Below are 21,665 nucleotides of genomic sequence, written 5' to 3'. Positions count from 1 at the left end.
TCCCCCTCTGTTTGATAAATTTTTCTCAAAAATGGATTCATGGGGAAAGGGACAGCTGTTGTGGATGGGGAGGCTCAATGCAATAAAGATTAACCTCCTCCCGAGGGTATTACATCCGTGTCAAATGTTGCTGACCCGCGCAACGGAAGCACTCCTGCAAAAGGCTAAGCTACGCATCTTGAAGTTCCTCTGGCAAGGTCAGAAATCCAGGGTGGGATATGGGACGCTAATACTACCGAAAGAACTGGAGGAGTAGGGCTTCCAGACCGGATGATGTACTACAGGGCGGCGCAGCTTAGGGCATTGGTCTCGCACCTAAGGGAGGACCCAGGGAAGCAGTGGAAAATCAACATTTGTTCCTTGCAACGGTGGGGGAATGGCTCTGGGTCCCGAAGGATAGACTACTGAGGCGAATTAGGGATCACCCAATCCTGGGAGTTCATTGGGAGGTTCTAGATATAGGAGGAAAGGGGGAAGGGATTACCACTTGACCTTCTCCAATGAGCCATATTTGGGCACCACCGGTTAGGGATGTGATACCCGAGGTTGGACGGTACCAGTCATAGTTTGAGGGGGGGCTGGCCAGGGTGGGTCAATTGGTGAAAGTAGGGGAGTTCATATGCATACAGGACTTGGAGGCGGCATTGGGCATAGCTAAATTATCGGTTTTGCTGTACCTTAGGCTAAAAGGAATATTCATGGCAGAAAAGTGGAAGGGGCTTATTCAGAGGGACCTTATGCCGGTCGAGAAAGTTCTGGATGGACACGTGGATATGAAAGGCCTCATTTCACGCCTCTACAGGGCACTGTTGGAACCCAGAGATGGGGTTATACAGGGACTCCGCGCAAGATGGGAGAGCGATCTGGGGATGGCACTGTGGGGAACCTTTGGCAGCTGATGTGTAAGACGCCCATATTGTGCCAGTACAAGCTCCATGCTATAAAACTACATTGCTGGCAATATGATCTGATGCGCTTGTCCAAAATGTTCCCCAAGGTGGAAACCCATTGTTGCCATGGATGTCGTGCTAGGGCTGATTACTGGCACATGTGGTGGCACTGCCCCAGGGTGCAAGTGTTCTGATCCGAGGTCTTGGGATGGATCAAGGATGCAGGAGAGGGGTATACAGACTGGACCCTTTGTTGGTATTGTTTGGGTTGGAGAAGCAGGAGGACCAATGGTGCGTCCTCTCGCCTTTGGTGCACTTTCTCCTCCAGGCCGCGCACGCATGTCGTGCCAGATATTGTAAAAGGGGGACCTTCCCCACAGTGAAAGAGTGGTCGAGCACAGCGAAAGATATATATTTCATGGAAAAGATCACTGCAGCGATCCATGGGGGGAACTCATCAGTGGAAACTGAATGGTTACAGTTTTGCAACACATTTAGGTGAGGGGAGGGGGGGCAGATGGCTCAGAACGAGGGAACCGGCTCGGCCCGATAGGATAATAAGCGCGGAAGGCCCACCACGGTACTCGATGAGAACAGGATTAAATGTTTAGAGCCCACTTGGATTTTGACTAAACTTTATGGGTACAGTTAAGATATCAGGCTGTTGAAGGAGGAGTTTAACTGAAGCAAAGGGGCGTTTGGGTGAGGGCGGGGAATTAATGGGGTAGCAAGTCATGTTGACTGATGTGCTTGAAGAGGGTTGATCCCTCATGCCGTTCAGTTTATCCAATGCTTGACTCTGTTTAAACTCAATAAAAGGCAATTTACACCCAAAAAAAGGAGAGAATCCAGTAGATGCCTGAGGGGTTTTGTTCACTGCAAATAGTGCCTAGGGAATCATTCAGTCCCAGTCCTTCCTGTCTTAATCTGCCAACTTTCTTAGGATCATTTTAAGCGTTTTATTGAATCTCTCTACCAAACCATCTGTTTGGGAATGGTACAAGGAAGTTCGTAATGTGGTAATATGGAGTAGCTCTTTGACTTTAGCCATGAGCTTGCTTATAAAATTTGAACCTTGATCCGTCAGGATTTCCTTAGGAAAGCCAAACCTGGAAAAATATGGTAGGAGGTGCTTTAGGATTTTCTGGGTTGTATTGTTCTTCAAAGGGAATGCCTTGGGGTATATGGTTGCATAGCCAATCACAAGGACATATTTGTTGCCCAGTCTAGATGTTTCTAAAGGTCGAATGACGTCCATCCCGATTCTTGAAAAAGGGACTTCTATGATTGGTAAAAGATTCAGAGGGGCAGGCAATGGGATGTGAGTGCTGGTTTTCTGACATATTTCACACATCTGAACAAAGGTGTTTATATCAGCATGGATCCCTGGCCAGGTAAACTTCCCACTGATATGTGCCTGGGTTTTGGATTGTCCTACGTGCCCCACGGTCAGATGGGAATGTGCAATCTCTAGTACGATCTTTCGGTGGGTTTTGGGGATTACTAACTGAGTTTTACCTAAGCCTTCTATCGATGTTTCTTTTCTATATAGCAACCCCTGCTTTAAGAAGAAAAAAGGCTCCCCCTTTCTATACCTTCTCCTTCTGGAATAGCTTGTAAAAAGGCTTCAGCGAGGGCTGGATAGTGTCGCTGGGCAAAAGCCAGATCAGGATAGATGGTAGGCTCTTCTCCTTTTCTCCCTTCGATTGTTAGAAGGTTTATCTGCCCCCCCCCCCCCAAAGCCTAATGTGCCTCTTTCTGTTGTGTCTGGTTCACTTTATTTAAAATGAGGAAATAGAGCCTTTTCCAGAATTCAATGGGCAATTTGGTCTGCACGATGAACTTCAAATGGGATCTCACTATGATTTCTGTAAGAGAACCTTTACGTCTCCCCAGAAGTCAGGATCGATGACACCTGCTAGAACGTCTATACCGAACTTCCAAGCCAGGTAGGATTTTGGGGCCAATTTTATGTAACACCCAGGAGGGGGTATTGAGACCAAGTCTGTGGGAATCAATCCTCTTTTCCCAGGGGGGATAGTACCCTCTCTACTGCTACAGATATCGAAGCCTATTGATTCTTTCATGGCAACAGAGGGGTTGGAGGGTCTATGACTAAGATTCTGAAATTGCAGGGTTCCCCAATTTGTTTCAATTGAGTCACATCCCACTCCTGACACCATGTATAAGGAAGGCATGGTACTGAAGTAAACAAAAGAGATCCAAATCATGGAAAACCAAGTCCCCTGCACACTTTCTAAGAGGCAACAAGCCTAAAGGACGTTTTGCGGATTTATAAAACAAATTCTATTCGAAATCCCAATTCTTATAATTCACAATTCAAAATAACCAAGTTGGCAGTTTCAATGACGTGATCTCCAACGAATTGGTTAAGAGCGTTATACAGCTAATGATCCTTCCCAGAACCATGTCTGACCACTCTCCAGTTACTGTGACCATCGGTTGGGGTCCTGATCCCGGCCGGACACGCAACTGGAGGCTGAAACCCCTCTCCTTACTGGACCTGGAGTTCTGTTCCGAGCTCGAGCGGTCGATTGAAGAATTCTTCAAGACTAATACGGGCTTAGTAACGTCTCAGGCCACTTTATGGGAGTCATTTAAGGTTTATATTAGAGGGATTGCGTTGTCCAAAGAGAATGGGGTCCTTAAGTCAATCCGGAGAGATCTTGCCGCTAGTGAATCCAGACTCTCTACCCTGGAAGCTACATGCTCACTTCACTCCACCCCGGGCAACCTGGCTGACATAGGGATGGAATTGGACACGTTCCGATCCCTCGCGGATCGTGAACAAAGGTTTTTGGATAGTCCTGGCATGGCGAGGAGATACGGGGAGGGGGAACGCATCGGTCGATTTCTGGCACGACTGATCCGTCACGAGACGGGGTCCCCACACATACTCGGAATTGAGAGGCCCGACGGTTCCATGGCTGTCTCTTCGCAAGACATCAACAGGGAATTTTTCACATTCTACGAAACCCTATACTCTAACTCAGATGAGTTATCAGTGGCGGAGATCGACTCCTTTCTCGATGCCCTTCCTCTCTCAGCCCTGTTCCGGAGGCCGCGGCCTCCCTTGACTCCCCTCTCACACTGGAGGAGCCGTCAGACGCTATTGACTCCTTATCCTCGGGGCGAGCCCCCGGCGCGGACAGTATCCCGGTCGAATTTTACAAGCATTTTAAGTCACAGCTGCTCCCTCACTTGCTGGCTCTTTGGGAAGAGTCTGTGGAGTCCGGTGTATTCCCCCCTTCACTCCAGGAGGCCACAATCACAGTACTACTTAAATCGGGTAAATCCCCCTCGCAATGTGGTTCATATCGCCCGCTCTCACTTATAAATTGTGATGTCAAAGTATACGCTAAGGCTCTGGCGCTCCGGTTAGCTCCCTTCCTGCCATCTATCATCCATCCAGATCAGGCGGGTTTCATCCCGGGTCGCTCTACCTCCCTGAGCCTGAGGCGCCTATTTAATATAATCAACAGAATCAGTCCCGAGACGCACGCAGTGGCTGTCACCCTCGACATGCAAAAGGCGTTTGACTCGGTTTCTTGGAGGTACCTATGGCGGGTTCTCGAGAGTTGCAAATTCGGCCCCTCCTTTCTCTCCTGGATCAGATTGCTTTACTCTACCCCTGTGGCCAGGGTCCGCACCGACGACCAATGCTCCCCCCTCTTTGAGATCACCAGGGGGACGAGACAGGGGTGCCCCTTCTCTCCCTTGATCTTCGCTATAGCAATAGAGCCCTTTGCTGATATGCTCCGCCAACTCCACGCTCATAGAGGCCTCCGCACTGCGGGCCAGTCGGACATAGTGTCCCTATATGCGGATGACGCATTGTTGTTTGTGCGTTCTCCCTCCATCAACTTACCCCCGATACTGGAGGACATCATTCAGTTTGGTCGAATCTCTGGCCTTAAAGTGAATTGCTCGAAATCCACTCTTTTCCCACTCAGGGAATGCACTCTCCCTCCTGCTGACACCTTTGGCTTCACATGGGCTCAATCCTCATTTACCTACTTGGGAATAGTGGTAACGCGCCAGCAGGCGCTGACCTTCCAGAAAAACTATCAGAAGTACCTCACACACCTGACGGCTAAGGTCCGGGTCTGGGACAAACTCCCGATCTCCCTGGCAGGCAGGATAGGGCTGTTGAAGATGGTGGTGTTGCCCCAGTTGCTTTACATGTTCACTAACATACCCTTGTGGCCAGGGGGCTTCTTCCGTGACTTGACCCGTACTGTGAATTCCTTTCTCTGGCACTCGGGTGCGGTCCGCCTAAAAATTGATACCCTGTCTACTCCCATGTCTAACGGGGGCTTCGGTGCCCCTGACTTTCTTAAATACTGGCTGGTATCCCAAATCCAATATACTTCTTACTGGTTTAATACAATGGACCCTCCCCCGCATGTCTGACTCGAGAAGCTTGCGGTCTGTGACCGGGACATCCGCTCCTTGGTGATACAACCCGCTCCCTTGGCACTGGACTCACAGAGCCCGGTCGCCTGCACGTCCATTGCATTAGCGAAGATGTGGAGGCTAATCAAAACTACTTACGCCTTCCACGGCAACCTCCCTCTCTGGAATTTCCTCCCGGGGGTCCCGCGGGTCCCACCAGGCACGGTTCGTCGCTGGGCGGAAGCGTGCTACGAGTTGTTGCGTGATGTGTTTGACCAGGGTATATTTGTTGAATGGCCCGATCTCCCATTGCCCCTTAGGAGTGGCCAGAGTGTATGGCTTCAATACGCATCCCTCCGCAGGACCCTCAAGTGTAATTATCAAACGTTCCCCGCGTTGCCACCGGACGACCCTGCTATTGAGGAGCTCACCTCCCCTGGGCCCACGAGGGGTAAAATCTCCAGGCTATACACTATGTTACAATCCAGATCTGTCCCAGACTTTGCCAAACTGAAGCGTGTGTGGGGGGTAGACCTTGGTGTTGAAATGTCGGATGAGCGCTGGGCACATCTATGCGAGCGCACACATCGAGTGTCTTTCAACTCCCGGCTTAAACTCATTCAGTTCAAAGTACTACATAGGTTTCACTACACCCTGATCAGACAACATCGCATGTCCAGGGATCACCCTTCCAGCTGCCCTAGATGCTGCCGGGACGATGCCGACTACATTCACATGATTTGGTCCTGCCCTCGCCTCTCACAGTTTTGGGAGGCAGTTTGCTCGACAGTGTCTGCTGTGCTCGACCATCCCATTGTTCCTTCCCCCGTGGTATGCCTCTTTCATGACCTCCCAGGCCTCTCCGTGATTCCAAAAAATTAGCCGGCCTCTGCCTGCTACTCGCGGTACGCTCCATCCTGCTCTGCTGGCTTCGCCCCTCACCTCCCACACACGCCCAATGGCTGAGAGCGGTCACGTGGGCCTCGGACTCTGAGGAAGCCTGGTCCCATATGCAACCCGCCCACTCCAGGCCTAGGAATGTCTGGCTCAGGTTCCGCTCTTACATGTCCGATCTAATCGCGACACCGGATACCTCCCCCCCGCCTACTTGCCCCCACCTGCTCGGGTCCTCACCCCTATCACAGTCTTCTGTTGCCCTCTCCATGCTGTGATTGTGCCCATTGATTGTGTTATTATGTGAAGTAACCTCTGCGCACCTACATTATGTATACTGTATTCATATTGTAATGCCTGACGCTGTTCGCTTGTGTTTTGCTGCCACGCTGAATAATAAAAAGAAGTTTAAAAAAAAAAAAAGATACTGCTGTTTCTCCTCTTCTGGGCTCAGATCCCTTTTAAGATACTGCAGATCCCCCTCTTCCGGGCTCAGATCTCTTTCACCTTTACATTCAATTAGTCTCCCTCAGCCGGGCTCGGACCATTTGCAGTTCACTTTACACTTATCAAGCACTTTTGAATATGCACAGGGTTTAGTTTGACCCGTCGCAGGGCCACTTCAATACAAAGTTCCTTTCTTACAAAGCAGTTGCCCTTCAGTTGGATACCTTACAGAGACCTTCGAATGAACACCCACGTGGCGCCGGCCCACTCTGTACACGGTATCTGATTGGGCTTTTTCCAAGCACATTCATTTGTTTAGTTTCGACTTGTTGGCACCTCTCATCATATTCGCTTCAAAAACTGTCCTTTGTGGATTTCTTCATACAATGTTGCTGCCTGCAACCTTGGTTCAAACACAAGCTGATTTCCTATCAGTTTCTCCGACTCACCGCCTTCTACTTGCAGGGCTTTCTTGCAGGGGCCAAGGACAGTACCATGGTGGCAAACGCTCCTCCCGGCCTCGGTTATCGACATGGGAGCGCCCCCGGATACTTTTGATGTACAGCGTAGGCTTGTTCAGTTTCAGTTCCCGGTCTTAGGATTCTCACTTTGCAAGCCTTGTAAAAGTAACCGTTTCTAGGGGTCAAGAGTACTTCCCTCTTTGCAACCCTCTCCGGTGTTGCTGCCTTTCTCCTTGTGTTAAATCGCCACCTTGGAACTGTTGCTTCCTCGTGTGATTTACCTTGCTCAGAGTGCGCTATCGTGCTCCGCCTTTTATCCGTGTGATGGGAGTCAGGTGTGTGTAATGATAAGTAATTGCCTGACCAGGGTGTTGCGACATGTCAGGTATACTGCTCTGGTGTTAGTCCGTTGTCGCTCACAATGAAATGTCAGTGGAAACTATTTGTGTCGGAAAAGGGGGGCGGAGGGGTTGAGCTTACAGGTATCCTACCTGGTAGAATGGGGAAAAGGTGTTACAGGAAAGGAGATGCCGCGTCTCACCCTTCAGTGTCCCGCTTCCACTCCCCGAAGAACCCTCAACTAGGTGATCTTCGCGCACTTGTCCACCCCCAGGAACTGGATCCAATACAGATGGCCGTGTCCTGGCCACCTGGATGACAGATCCCCGGGGACTAGCGGGTGAGACACTTTCAGGTTTCTCAGATTTGTCACAGCTAAACCCAATTTAGGGCCTGTATAGCCAATGAATAATTGGTAATTTTAACACATTTTAGCCATTCTTGATATTTAAAAGCTGAGAGCCCTTTTTGGGTCCAGCCTATGTTATCTTTCCTCCTCCTTTCCAGGAAAGTTGGCAAAATTATCTTTTGCGACAAGTGGAAGTCAGAGACTACCTTAGGTAAGAAAGAAGGTTTTACCTTGAGAACAACCTTGTCTTTATAGAGAAGAGTATGTGGAGGTTTACAGGAAAGTGCCTGCAACTCGCTTCCTCTGCGGGCTGACGTTACTGCTATTAGCAAAACAGTTAACAGTCTTAATGGGCATGAACGTATTGGCTCCAAAGGGATGCATGTTAGAAAATTTAACAGGTTAAGATCCCATATAGGGACTTGGAAAGGAACTGGTGGGAAAACGTTAGGAATTGAACGATCAGACGGATTTTAAAATATGAATCCTCTTCTGAAGAGCGCTTTAAAATAGTCAGCGCCGCCAGGTAACCTTTAATTATTCCAATCTGGAGCCCCAGTTTCACCAGATGTAATAAAAAAGAAAGCACCATGGGTGTGTCACAAAGAAAAGGGTCCATATTCTTATCCCTGCACCAACTGCTGAACTTGTTCCAACGGCCGCAATACAAAGAATTTGTTGCTGGCCTTCTGGCCGAAAGCAATATCTCCATTACATCATCCGGAAGGTCCCAATCCCTGTACCTTAACCACTCAGAAACCATGCGTGAAGGTTGAGAATATTGACCTCTGGATGGAGAACACGATCCTCCTCTCGCGATAGAAGTTCCTCTCTTTGCGGAAGATGTATTGGCGGGCTGATGGACATGTCCAGAAGGTCCGGCTACCACGTCCTCCTGGTCCAATCCGGAGCAATTAGGCTAATGGATTTCCCGAACTTTCTCAACCTCCTGATCACGTGAGGAATGACAGGGACAGGAGGAAACGCGTACAGGAATGGAAACTCCCAGTCCACTACAAACGCGTCCCCTACAGCTCCTCTTGGGGGAAATTCCCTGGAGCAAAACAGTTTGCACTTCTGGTTGACACTGGTCGCGAACAGATCCACTAGAGAGGTTCCCCAAAGTGCGAAGATCTCCTGAAGGACTTCCAGAACTAGTTCCCACTCATGGGAGACTGTGCTCTGCCTGCTCAGAGCGTTTGTGGCCGTGTTCTCCTCTCTGGCTAGGTGAACTGCTGATAGAGAGATTGCTTCTTGAATTGCCCAGACCCAGAGCTGCATTGCTTCTCTGCACAGTGGTAGTGACCCTATGCCTCCTCTCTTGTTGAGGTAGTACATGGCCACGGTGTTGTCCATCATTATCAGGACATTCTTTCCCCATACAGAAGGCAGAAAGGCCTTCAGCGCTAGTCTGATTGCCCTCAGCTTCAAAAAGTTGATGTGTAGTTTGGACTCCGACGGAGACCAACAACCGCTGATTGTCAGATCGTTGGCGTGTGCTCTCCACCCCGTGAGTGAGGCGTCCATCACTACTGTTATCTGCGGCCATGGCTGCCAAAAATGTTCTCCCTTCAGAATGTTGTCCTTGCAAGCCCACCACAGAAGGTGCTGTGCTACTCTGCTCAGAACTTGAAAGCGGTCTAACATCCTGCCTGAGAATTGGGACCACTGTGTTCTGAGATCCCATTGGAGGGTTCTCATTCTCAGGCGGGCCTCTGGAACCAGGAAAATGCAGGATGCCATGAGACCGAGCCACCTTAAAAAAAAGAAAATCGAAGGTCGGAAGACGCTGAGCCCTCTGAAATTTGGTGACCACCTGCAGAATGTGCTGAGCCCTCATCTCGAGAGGTGAGCCTTTCCCTGAGGAAGCGTCCAGGACTGCTCCAATAAACTGGAGTCTCTGAGATGGTATCATGTGGGACATCTTGTAATTGAGGGAGAAGCCCAGTATGTGGAGAGAGTGGCAGGTTACGCTGAGATGTTCCCGAGCTTGTACGGATGAATGTGGCATGATCAGCCAATCGTCCAGGTAGCGGTAGACGTGAATCCCCCCTCTCCTGAGACTCACTGCCACCACCGCCATTAACTTGGTGAAAACCCTTGGGCGGAGGTCAGCCGGAATGGCAGAACTTGAAATTGATAATGAGAACCGCCAACCACGAACCTCAGGTACTTTCTGTGCTTGTGATGGACAGGCTCATGAAAGTAAGCATCCTGTAGATCCAATGGCACCATCCAGTCTTGGAGTTGGAGAGCCTGAAGGATCTGAGAAAGGGTAACCATCTTGAACTTGTCCTTCCTGAGGAACTTGTTCAAGTTTCTTAAGGCCAAGATGGGTCTCAATGCTCCATTCTTTTTGGGAGTGAGAAAATACAGCGAGTATCAACCCTTGTTCGTGTCCGCCACAGTCCAGACTGCACATCTGGTGCAAATCCGGACTTCCTCAACCATGCAAATCTGTGCAACACGGTGCTAGTTGCCATGAATTGGCTAATGGTATCTGCACTATCCAGACCTCACTGGAGGCATTCACACATTGCCTCCTTACCATCCTTGATGATAGCCAGGAAGCCGTCTCTTTCTTCTCCTTCTGGGATATGGTCAGCTGCAATAGCTATGCAGTCCCCCAGGGTAAACCTAAACGTTGAAGTTTGTATTAGTTGATTTTAAAGCCATACTACCAGCAGTAAATCTTTTTCTCGCCCAGGCATCTACTCTCTTATCATCCCTATTGGGAGGGATAGAGGCATATGCCGATTGCTTGTTAGTGTAGCAGCTTGAACCAACAAACATTCTGGTGTTGGGTGCTTTGTTAAGTACTCAGGGTCTCTGCTGGATGGCCTATATTTTTTTGCAAAATGTTTATTTACTGCAGCCAATTTGTTGAGACCCTTTTTTGAAGGGCAATGTGAAAAGGCAAAATTGGATCTCTTTGGGGACCCCGATACAAAATATCTGTTAGGCCATCCTGCTCGAAAGAAGGCGTAGGCCTGCTCCAACCTAAAAATTCTACCACTTTGCTCATTAGTTGCCTATATGAGGAGTCAGTGTGTCAGTAGGATCTGGTTTACCAAATTCCACTTCTGGAGAGTTATCTATACCACTGGTATCTATACCACCGGCTTATTGTAGGTTATCATAAAAGTCTTTTCACCTAGACTCTTCAGAAATCAACTCCTCTGGCACATTTGGGGTGCCATATTGTAACCCAAATGGTGGTGTATTATCGTCTGAAGGCTCATTGTCTTCATAGATTGAAGTTCGAGACTTAAAGAAGTCTTTCTTTGGCAAGGGTTTGAAAACCTTTTCCTGGGTTAATATTGGTTTCGACAACTTCGAATAAATCGTTGACGACTTCGAAGGTGGAGTCGATTATGTCGGAGTTGACTTCGCCACTGGCGTGAACGGGTCCGATGGTGTTAGCGAGGCCATCGGAGTTACTGACTTTTTATGTTTTTTTTAAGGAACCCTCAACGGACTGGATTCCTGGCTTGTCGAAGCCCTCAGCGACTTTTTGTTGAATCGAGATTTTTCTTGATTTAGATCCGGCTTATAGCACAGATTCGAAGATTGTAATAGTTTTGACTTCCCTTTTCCATCTTGATGCAGATCGTCAGGGGCATGGGCTTTCTGCTTGTTCTTCGAGGGGGTTGGGACGCATTCTCGAAGATTTTAAGCATTTCTTTACGAAATGCATCCCATTTAGCTGGGGAGTCCAACTTAGTTGGACATCTGATTACCTCGGCCGAGGGTGACCTGTGACACTGTTTCGTGGCCTTCTTAGAAGAAGATGAAGAATGGCTTGATTGACTTCTCGATCAAGAGCTTTTAGATCTTTTCCGTCGAGGAGAATCTCTCGACTCTTCGCATTTTCTTTTTGAACTCTTCGAAGGAGACTTCGAAGGCAACCTCCCCACTGCCAATTTACCTTTCCGCTCCTCAGAGCCTTTTCAGTCATCGCCTAACAGAAGTTACAGTCGCAGGTACGGTGACCAGTACCAAGACACCACAGACATATGCGGTGGGGGTCGGTGATTGATATCTTCAACCCACAGTCTTGACACTTCTTGAAGCCCGTCTTAGGCATTGATGGAGACGACGGAGAAGACATTTTCGTTTCCAAAAATAGTGACAACCTTCAGTGAAGCACCGAAGCGTTAGCTCAGAAAAACGGAACTGAAGCCAACAGGCGCTGCATGCACTATTTATACTGATGATGGCATTGATAGTCGAATGGAGGCCCTCGAGGGACATCGAATCGACGAGACGGCACACAGCACCCCCACCCCCCTGTCGAACATTTTTCCGAACCAGCTAAAGCTGGAAGGATAATTATCATAAAATGAGGAGTACGTGGGAGGACACAATTCATTCGAATAGGTTATTTAGGTCGGTGGACAGATTCTGTTTAGACTCCCAGTGACGACTCACTAGCACCGTAGCTAGTTTTGTTAGGTAGCGAAACGCATTAGTATAGGGAAAGGTAGGCATTTATGTTTTCGTTTAATACATCTTTCAGTGAGATGAAAATCTCTGCGTCCTACTTCTGACCCACCACACATGTCACAAACCCAGAGGGTGCATTAGGTTGAAGGTGTAGCCAAGTATATACCCTGACTCAATGTTGCTTTTTATAATAAATTGGTAAGCAATGCTTTGTTGCTGCCACCAGGGAACTCCTATACTACTTACATGGGAGAAACATGACAGGACAAATACTTGAACAATGCCTTAGTCCATCTTAACAGAGTGTAAAGGGGATGCCCCAGAAGGACTACCTCTTCTATGAAACCAAATCCAACATTTTGCTGTAGTGCAGTGGATATATTTGTTATGGCGATGATATAGATCAAAGGCTCCTGTTGCTCACTATATTATTATCCTCAGACCACTGAGTTACATATCTTTTGGATACCAATATATAAGATCAATACAACTGTTATTTAAAGATATAATTCTAGCTTTGTCTACACAAGAAAGACTTTGTACGATACTCCCTGTCGACAAAAAGGCAGTACAGGCTCAATAACAACATACCAAATGTAATATTGTACAACTCAACAAGAGGTCCAATCTCACCTGACTCATATGGAATGGAAAGCAAAAGAGTATAAGGTCCAAAGTGCTCCGCTGTACTAGTACACTTGAATCTTGCACAGATGTACTAACTGCTTCTACCTGAAATAAATAACACAATTATCAAAACATGAAGACTACAGTTTTCCTCCAACCTCTTTCAGAGGTCTCAATGACTACGTGAGTCATCTAATGACTGTTGTTGATAATATTCTGTAAAACTAGAAAAATAAATCTTGCACAAAAGAATAACAAATAGCCATGAAATTAAATAGATATTATTTTAACTTAGACGGAATATGCCTCAGTGTGTAAAATATGTACTGCTTCAGAACAGCAAGCATACCCATCCTTCAAAACTCTAGTCCTTGGTCATTCCCATTATTTAGCAATTTTCTACTCCGGTCATCTCCCCACCATCACATGAAAATACCTGTTTGTGCCACTAGTTGTCAGACAGGATAAGGGCCAACGTGGGGGGATCTAATGAGTCCATCTGATATAATTTAAGATGTGATACAGGCATTTATGTAGCACAAACCTACCTGACATTCACTGGCTGCTGTAAAAGGTATTAAATCATTCCTGATAGCTCAGAAACCTAAGGTCCTTGAGGACATGGGTGTTGAAAGGGGAATGTAAAACTTCCTAATAAATCCATATTATGTTTACTTTCCATCTAGAATTCACAGGAGGCAGAGTCAACGTGCTCTGGACCAGCCAGTTTGTTTGGGCAGTCCGCTGTTGCCTCATGCTATACCTGTCAGAGTTCCACGTCGTGCAAGGGGTCAATGGAGATGCTTTGCTCCCATGTCGCTATGGCAGTGCTGGAAAGCCGGCTGTACCATTCCAAGATGGGGGACTTGCGCTGGTTCAGTGCTGACGCCAGGATGTCAGCACGTCCTGATGACGTGTCACCAGACCAACTCGTATCCATCAGCAAGTATAATTACACTCCAGGCCAGGTTGGCAAACCATTAGAACACAAAAACAGCGAGAAGCATCTAAGTGTGATTCCTTTTCCAGTGCAGCATGCCAGTTGCAGGAAGACTGGGACCCAACCACCAGCAAACAACCCTCCCCATTGGTCAGCACTCCTCCCTCGGCAAAGAGACCAGTGGACCGAGAGGAACGTAGCAACACCCTCCATATACGGCTGACAGAGGCACAGTGTGGCCCAGTGATAGCGGCGAGAACTACAGCCACCGTGGGGTATCCTAGACCACCAAAGAATAAACTGGGGGACCAAAACCCTCACAACCACAGAGCTTACCTTACTGGCGCCAGGGACTAGACCCCATAACATGAACAAGGACATTCAACTTCCCGGTATGCTATTTCTAACCCATGACGGGCCTGCATAGGAGAAGTGAGAAGGGCTAGCCCGATACTTGTAAACTTTAACTCTGCTTCTTTCAACACATCTGGTGAGGAAAGCAGGCCTAGATTGCTAAAGGACAGAGGCCCAATCCAGAGAGGGGGAGGAGAATAGACCACAGTATGTGTGGGTTATTTGGGTGAGGTAAGAGGAAGAGGAGGTAGAAGACCAAGAGACCAGCAGAAGGGAGGAAAGAGCAGCAGACTGTGAAGGTGATTTCTGGATAAAGTGAGGTACTAATTGGTGAATGAGTGAAAGTGGTATTGCATTGTGAGGGTGCGTGAAAGCGTGGTTAGGAGAATGAGTAGGGAGGGAATGTGAAGAGAATGTGAGTGAAAGAAGGGGCATTTGGGTAGTGTCAGGGGAGGAGGAAGGAGCTGCAGAAGAGTGATGGAGGTAGCTGGGTTGGAGGAGGGAGTAGTAGTCAGTAGGCAGATGTGGTTGTGGGGACAAGGAAGAAGTAGGGAGAAGTAACATCAAAGGATGGAGGCGAGGCATAGAAAGTATGAGAGACATCAGAGGTACAGTTGAGTAGAGGAGGGTGGAGTTGGGGAAGGAGTGTAGGAGAGAGGTGAACATTGGGAGAAGAGAGATTGAGAGTAAAAGGAAAAGACTGAATCAAACAGGATTTTTCCACATTTTTTAAGACATTTTAATCATTTCAAAACTTCCAAAATGTGCTTAACTGAAGTACTGGTTATACAGTACTGAGGGAGGTGGGATAGTCAGATATGACAATCATTCCATATTTAGGAGAGTGGACTCTATTTCTTTTTTTTAAATCAAAATGTTGCCACTTTCCATTTTTTGTGTTCACAGCTGTTACAATGTTGCTACAGTAGCAACATTCCCTGTTGTTCGTGCTTCACTTTAGAAGTCTGTGCAAGAAAATAGATGCGCTGCTGCAACAAGACAACAAACAATAGATGAGCTGCTGCAACAAGACACCGAAAGGACCGTGTGGCACCTGAATGCATTACATTTGGGTGTAACAAGGATAGTGTAGATTTATTCTCTTATAACCATGCTTTTTTACAACTCCTTCGGCTCCCCCCTTTGTGAATTATGTTTGGGTGGCAACCAGGACAGTGCTGATTTCTTTTGTCAGAGTCATGTCTTCATCTAATTCTTTGGACCTCCCCCTTGCAGATTATGTGTCTTGCCTCATTCTGACTCAGCAGGCAATGCCCCATGATCAGCGATGTCAAAATAAAGCGGGTAGACCACGCAAAAGTCTAGATGAAGATGGGGACTTCAAAGGCGTTCTAGTCCCATATGAGATTATTGTCAACCTACAACAGTTCAACATGGTTGGCTAGAGGAAGAAAGAACACCTTTTGAGCAAGCCGAACCGAAGCACCCAGTCAAAGTACATGTCAGGAGCAGTGTCTCCAGAAAGGGACAAGGACCCTCGATTTATTTTGAGGGCACGATGGACCCCACTTTCTTTCGATCAATCCATAATATTTTATTCCTGGGTCATAACACCATAGACAAGGGACACACAAGAATAGAATTAATCAACATAGCATTACATAGTATCCATTAAAGGAAAACACTGTTTAAAGATTAAAATATGTCTCCATTTCCACTGTATTAATAAAACAATCACAATATAACATTTTCTTGCAGCCCCTAGTACATGCCTCACATTAAATAGTAAAAAATATATACCTACTAGGGTAAATCCTCTATGAAATGTTATGTCATAGAAAACCAGACTACAGAGCTGCCATGCTCTATAACTATAGAACGAAGGGCACACACCCTTAGAGGTTAGGCCTTGAAAAGTCTTGAGCTTCCACCATTAATATATAGGGTTCTCAAGACTGCAATGTACTTCTTTCTGTCTCTGGATGAAACCATTGGGGCAGTTATTTGACGCTCCCCTATGCCACCTAGATGTAAGATTTGCAGGGAGTAAAAGTGCTTGCTGAAACTTAAGGTAGAATTACTTTTTCTGGAGCGCCTCTATGATATTGAGATACTCTTCTAGTCCAGGGATAAATGTGTTTGTAATATAGGCTTTGTAAGGGTGCAGAAGGAGGAGACTGACACACAGGTGGCATGGCTGTTGGCATAAACTTTTATTATGCCAGAAAATATTATTATACTAGAAATAAAGAGAAAACCTACCTCTCCCGGGGGGGGGAGGGGGGCGCTCGAGAGCCTGAGAAAGTTTGCTGCGGGTCTGTGAAGCTCTGTACGGGCCCGCCGCCTCGAAATGCAGAAATCCTTCTTATAACCCCCAGAGAGAGACGGAGTACACATCAGCAAGAAAGGCACAAGAAATCTCAGCTGCTCAGGTGCCCGGCATGTAGCCTTCCGACGCTAGACCACGCCACACCTCACTCACACGCGCCCCAGAGCTGTGGGCCGCAAAGGAACACACCAGCTCGCAAGTAAAGGCAGACAAAGAGACAATGAACAAACAAACAGTGCTAGGGCTTGGTGCGGTCGCGGCTCCTGAGCAGGGGTCCGCGGTCTGTGCCCGGGATCGGTAATCTACTCAAGACAGCCAGCCTCAGAAAACCAACGCAGGAGCAATATCCTGCCCGGTGGCCTCCTCGCAACCGGCCAGCTCCTCCGTCGGGTTAAACAACCCCAACTCAGGAAGATCATGCCTTAAGGCACCGCAAGGCTATGGTGGCTCCAGCACTACACACGGATGAGGTGAGGAGGGGGGCTGGAGGACGCACACCGGGAGATGAACGGATGCAAGCGGCCCCAGCCTAGGGAGAGGAGGTCCCCGCCCCCGGCCGCATGGAGGCCCCGCGCGCCCTGGAGCTTGGCGGAAGCCCTAAGCACATTGCGCCTCCGCCCGGGTAAGGCAACAGTGTATATCACTGCAAAGCCCCATATCCAGCCAGCACTTGCCGCCGACAAACATCAGGGGGACACCCAGACCTCGGAAGACCCTACCAGGCACAACAGGCAGCCGGCGGGAGGAGCGGGCGGTGCCGCACCAGGGTGAGGTTGGTGGCATGCTGTTAGGCAGAAACCTGTGCAGTTCCCTTTGGGAACACTGCAAAAGATTTAGGACTACAGGTGTTAGCAGTAAACCCACTTGGTAGCAGTCTGTACCACCCAGATTTACCTGGTAGCTGTGGCTGAGCAGTCAGACTTCCCTCAAGAAGAGTTAGGCAGTATGCAAAGTATACACAATAGGCACTCAGATACAATAGTACAAGCAAACACTGACCAGAGCTTTGGTATCAAAGTATATAATTATTTATTTAAAAACACACTGTTTGAAACACTCCAGCACTCTTATGGTAAAACACTCTAAACACAGTCACTATTGTGATATATACATCCCTTATTCCTTATCAGACAAGTTTTAGTTAACACCACTTATTTCCAGACAGAGGTGAGCGCTTAACTATAGATGGCACTCCAATAAGTTCATGAAGAAGGGAGGGGAAAAAGACAGAATATGTGCAGATACGCCACTCTAAGATTTAGGAACACTTTTAGCAAGGCAGAAGAGCAAAAGTCACTGGTGAGCCAAAGTCCATAGGCTGGGCCCACTCTTAGAGAGAGCAGAGCACAAATGCGCCCAAGATCACACAGGTACACTAGGCTTTGGAAGTCTTGCAGAGAATTCGAAAAGAGTTTAGAGAGGCTCAGGAAAGCTTAGCCAGGGTGTCCCAGGCTAACCGAGGTTCGAAATCCGGGGGCTAAAACTACCCCGTACAGTCGGTGGCAAGGGAAGCCAGGCGGAACACAGTACCTTAAGTGGGAAGGATCCTCCAGCGGTGGCGGTTGTTCCTGGCAGCGGGTGCAAGTCTCTGCGTCGTCCAGAGGAAGAGAAGATCTCGACTTGGAGGAAAGATGAAGGTCGTTGCACTGCCAGGGAAGAAACCAGCCGCAGAGTTTTCCGGTTAAAGGTATTACCCTTTAATTCGCGGTCGTGGTAAAACATGGTATTCCGGTTGCCGGGGTACTTGGCACAGGCAAGGCGGCCACGAGATGCGTCGGGAAGGTGAAAAGAAGGTGAAACTGGTTATCCCCACCAGTCAAAGGAAGAAGAATCTCCGGCGGGAGATCTCTGTCGTTGGGAAAAGTGGTGAGCCGGTTCAGCAGGGCTCCACCGGTGGTGTCGTCGTAGCAGGTCGGCTCAGTTTCTCCCTCATCGGATTCTTAGGTCCTGTGGTGACTTCTGAAGTTCCAGTCCCCAAAGCCCTGCTTTTATGCAGAAAACCCCCATTCACTCAGCCTAGCTGTCACTCAAACATGCTAAGTGGTGAGCCGGCCGGCTCACCACTTGGGCCAATCAGGACGGAGTGCGACTTGAGTTGCCTAGGCAACTCAGTCCAGGGTGCCTAAATCCCCCTCCACCCCTCCTAAGTACCCCAGACAGAGTGGCACCACTTTGGAGGGCTTCTGTGGAGAAGCCCGCCAAAAAAGTGGAACAAAAGGCTCGACTTGGGTTGGAGTCACAGAAGAGAACACAAACGCCATTTTAGAACCGAGTTTTGGCAAAAAATACCAACCGGAGAATTAATAATAATTAAATAAACCGGCGGTATGTTCGAGGCTATCGTAATTAAATAAATAAAGATAGCAGCCTCGAACAATGGGAAAATCCCATAGAGAAATATTTGCGGTTGAATATTAAAAGTAGTATCCACTGCCACCAGCCAAAAGTCGATCAGGGGGGACGGAGACGTGCCCCCTCGACTAAGAGACCCCGGGACAATCGAATTGCCCCGGCCAGTACAGCCACATTAGGATGGTTTGTACTGGTTCTGTTCAGAATTCAAGACTAGTAAAGTCAATGGTGACTTTACATGCCCTGGGAGACAGTAGTCAGTCCCAGGGTATGGAGTCTATACTGGGGGGTCACTATGACACCCTTGTGTTACTGCACTGAGGGTGCTGTGTAACACACATCACAAAAACACATGAAGCCCTATGGAGTAAAAGACCCCATAGCCCATTAAACACATCTAGAGTCAAAGGAATACACTCAAATCATTTCCAAGAGTGAGGGTAAAAGAGTCTCACTCTTGGCAGGAGAAAAAAATAAACCCCAAAAATCCAGCAAAGCTGCTGGGGGACTCACTAGGTTAGGAAATTCAGCCTAAACAGAGAATTCTCCCTAACACATACGGATGCCCTGAAGGAGGAATTATGTGAGCCCGCAGCCGACGAGGAAGGCGACAAGCGCCCAAGACCCTCCGGATCTACACCGCCTCATTTCAACGTACGGCCACCCGCACAGCGCACTGCCAATGCGCTTGGCCACATAAGATACAGGCGAACTGGCTCTTCCCGGGGACTGCGACGCCGGGGCCACCCCCGCACCTCCCCATGCTAAGATCCTTCCTGCCATCAGGGCCAACCCTCAGAGGCAGTACACAAATACGCCACCGGCCCAGAAGCCGAGCCGGAGAGGCAGGAATCACTGATGCAGGGGAATCTGGCCTGGAACGCGTGTTAGCCCAGCCAAACCTACCTCCCCGCCGGGCTAACTCCACGGGGACAACTAGATCAGCAGCTACACCTGCTGACTCAGCCGACAGCCACGTACAAAGCCCTAGGGGAGACCATAGTATTCCGCAATCTGAAGCCGCACAGGCACTGCCCCTAGAGCCGGGGGCCAGGAGGAGCCCGGTGTACAGGGAACAGGAAAGACAGCGGACATAGGGCCACCCACTATTCACCTGAGCCAACGCTGGGACCTCCCTGCGATGAAAAACACGCTGCTCAGTGAAAAAGAAGCAGCACACGCCCTGTGTAACCTGAGGGGGGCCTCGCACCCAGGTGGACATCTATCCCTGCGCCAACGCACCCCTGGGGCATCAAACATACGAACTAGGAGCAACGACCCCAGAGTCACCACGCACTGACCCCAGGGTCGGCGTAATGCCACCTTAACACCAAAGCCGGCCCTGAAGTAGGGACCCGCCCTGCTACCACCACCTGTCGCACCCACCAATGCTACTCAATACGGACTGAAAGGGGACCGCAACATTACTAAATCGCATGGACCCGGCCTAACTGGCCAGAAGTCACTTGAGGCCGATTCCTGGTCTACGCATGGGACAACAGAACGCTGAATTGGTCCCCACACAAGCACTACGGGGGCAGATACATCGCCTGGCCTCCATCCGCCACACAGCGAGCTGCACAGACACCAACGTCGACGGGTGACGCCTAAAGGACTATTATTAAAGAGACCCTAGATAGCCAGCCAAGCTCCTACGAGCTTAATGCCAGCTACTTAATGCCAGTAAGACTGAGATTCTCCTCATCGGCACACCCGCTCCCTCCTTTCCTGTCGCTCTCTGGCCGGCCTCTCCTCCTGCTCCCACCTGCGAGGCTAAAACCCTCGGGGTCATCTTTGACTCCACACTCACCTTCTCGCCTCACATCTCTGATGTTTCTAAGAAGTCACACTACCAGCTGCACCTCCTCAGAGGTATCTTTCCTTTCCTCTCCTTCCCCCAGAAGATCACTGTGCCCAGAGCTCTGGTTCTCTCTAGGCTGGACTATTGCAACAGCCACTTTCTAAATCTGCCTGCCTCTACTCTTCCCCCCCCCCTCTGACACTCATCCAAAACAGGACTGCAAGACTTGTCCTTGGCCTCAAGCCCAGGGATCGCATCTCCCTAAGACAGAAATCTCTGCACTGGCTCCCATTGGCTGCGAGGATTAAGTTCAAAACTCTTTGAATTGTGCACAAGGCCTTCTGGGACCTGGGGCCTCTATACCTTCAACTCTCTCTTCCTAAATATCTTCCTTCTCAAGCTCTTCGCTCATCCGCCTCCAACTCCCTCAGGGTCAGTCGCTTCTCCAAGCAACGAGTTGGTGGTAGATCTCTATCTTCTGCTGGGGCCTCTCTCTGGAAAAGCCTCCATGCCTCGCTGAAACTTGAGGAGAACCATCTCAGGTTCCGGAAGCACCAACAAACCGTTCTCTTTGCTTCTGCTTTTTCTCCTCCTCTCCCCTGCTGACCTCCTGGTTGAAACTGAAACTGCACTAATTACCTGGCCACCCTCTGATCTCGGGCCCAGGTCCCTCACCCGCCAGTCACACACACCCGCACTGCCTGCATGGCAACCCACGCACTCGGAGATTGTTTTCTGTATCCCTAGAGTCCCACCACCAGCACTTGACACCCAATGTCTGCACTTACCTTGCACTTGCCACCTGCTGGTCGTTATATTTATTGTTGTTATTCTATTCCCATGTACTGCACTGTCCCTTCCCCTCACCCCGTGCACTTTTTCCCCTTCCCCCTTCCCATGCACTTGCGCGATCTGAATAACACCTGGCCTAGTAGGATCATTGTCTGTCCTCCTTCGGTTCCCCCGCCCTTGCCTTGTTGTGCCTTGATACACTTGTGTATAGGTGCGTTATAAATGCCATATCATATATCATGCAGGTGCTGCAACACCTGCCCCTAG

At 48.9% G+C, this 21,665-nt stretch overlaps 1 protein-coding gene across 5 annotated transcripts in view; it reads right to left on the bottom strand.

Annotated features, from left to right (window-relative positions):
- The window catches only part of DOP1A (DOP1 leucine zipper like protein A), a 2,904,166-nt gene that overhangs the window by 2,583,951 nt on the left and 298,550 nt on the right, over nucleotides 1-21,665 (bottom strand). For all 5 annotated transcript variants that reach the window (XM_069606322.1, XM_069606321.1, XM_069606320.1 and 2 more), the window contains exon 7: nucleotides 12,876-12,974. In XM_069606322.1, coding sequence (XP_069462423.1) covers nucleotides 12,876-12,974 — 99 coding nt within the window. The remainder of the gene's footprint in view (nucleotides 1-12,875; nucleotides 12,975-21,665) is intronic.

This window comes from Ambystoma mexicanum, chromosome 4p (genome assembly GCF_040938575.1).
Source record: "Ambystoma mexicanum isolate Mex_15411 chromosome 4p, UKY_AmexF1_1, whole genome shotgun sequence".
Taxonomy (NCBI): domain Eukaryota; kingdom Metazoa; phylum Chordata; class Amphibia; order Caudata; family Ambystomatidae; genus Ambystoma; species Ambystoma mexicanum.
The sequence above is the reverse complement of the archived record's forward strand: the minus strand, read 5'-3'. Positions and strand labels throughout refer to the sequence as shown.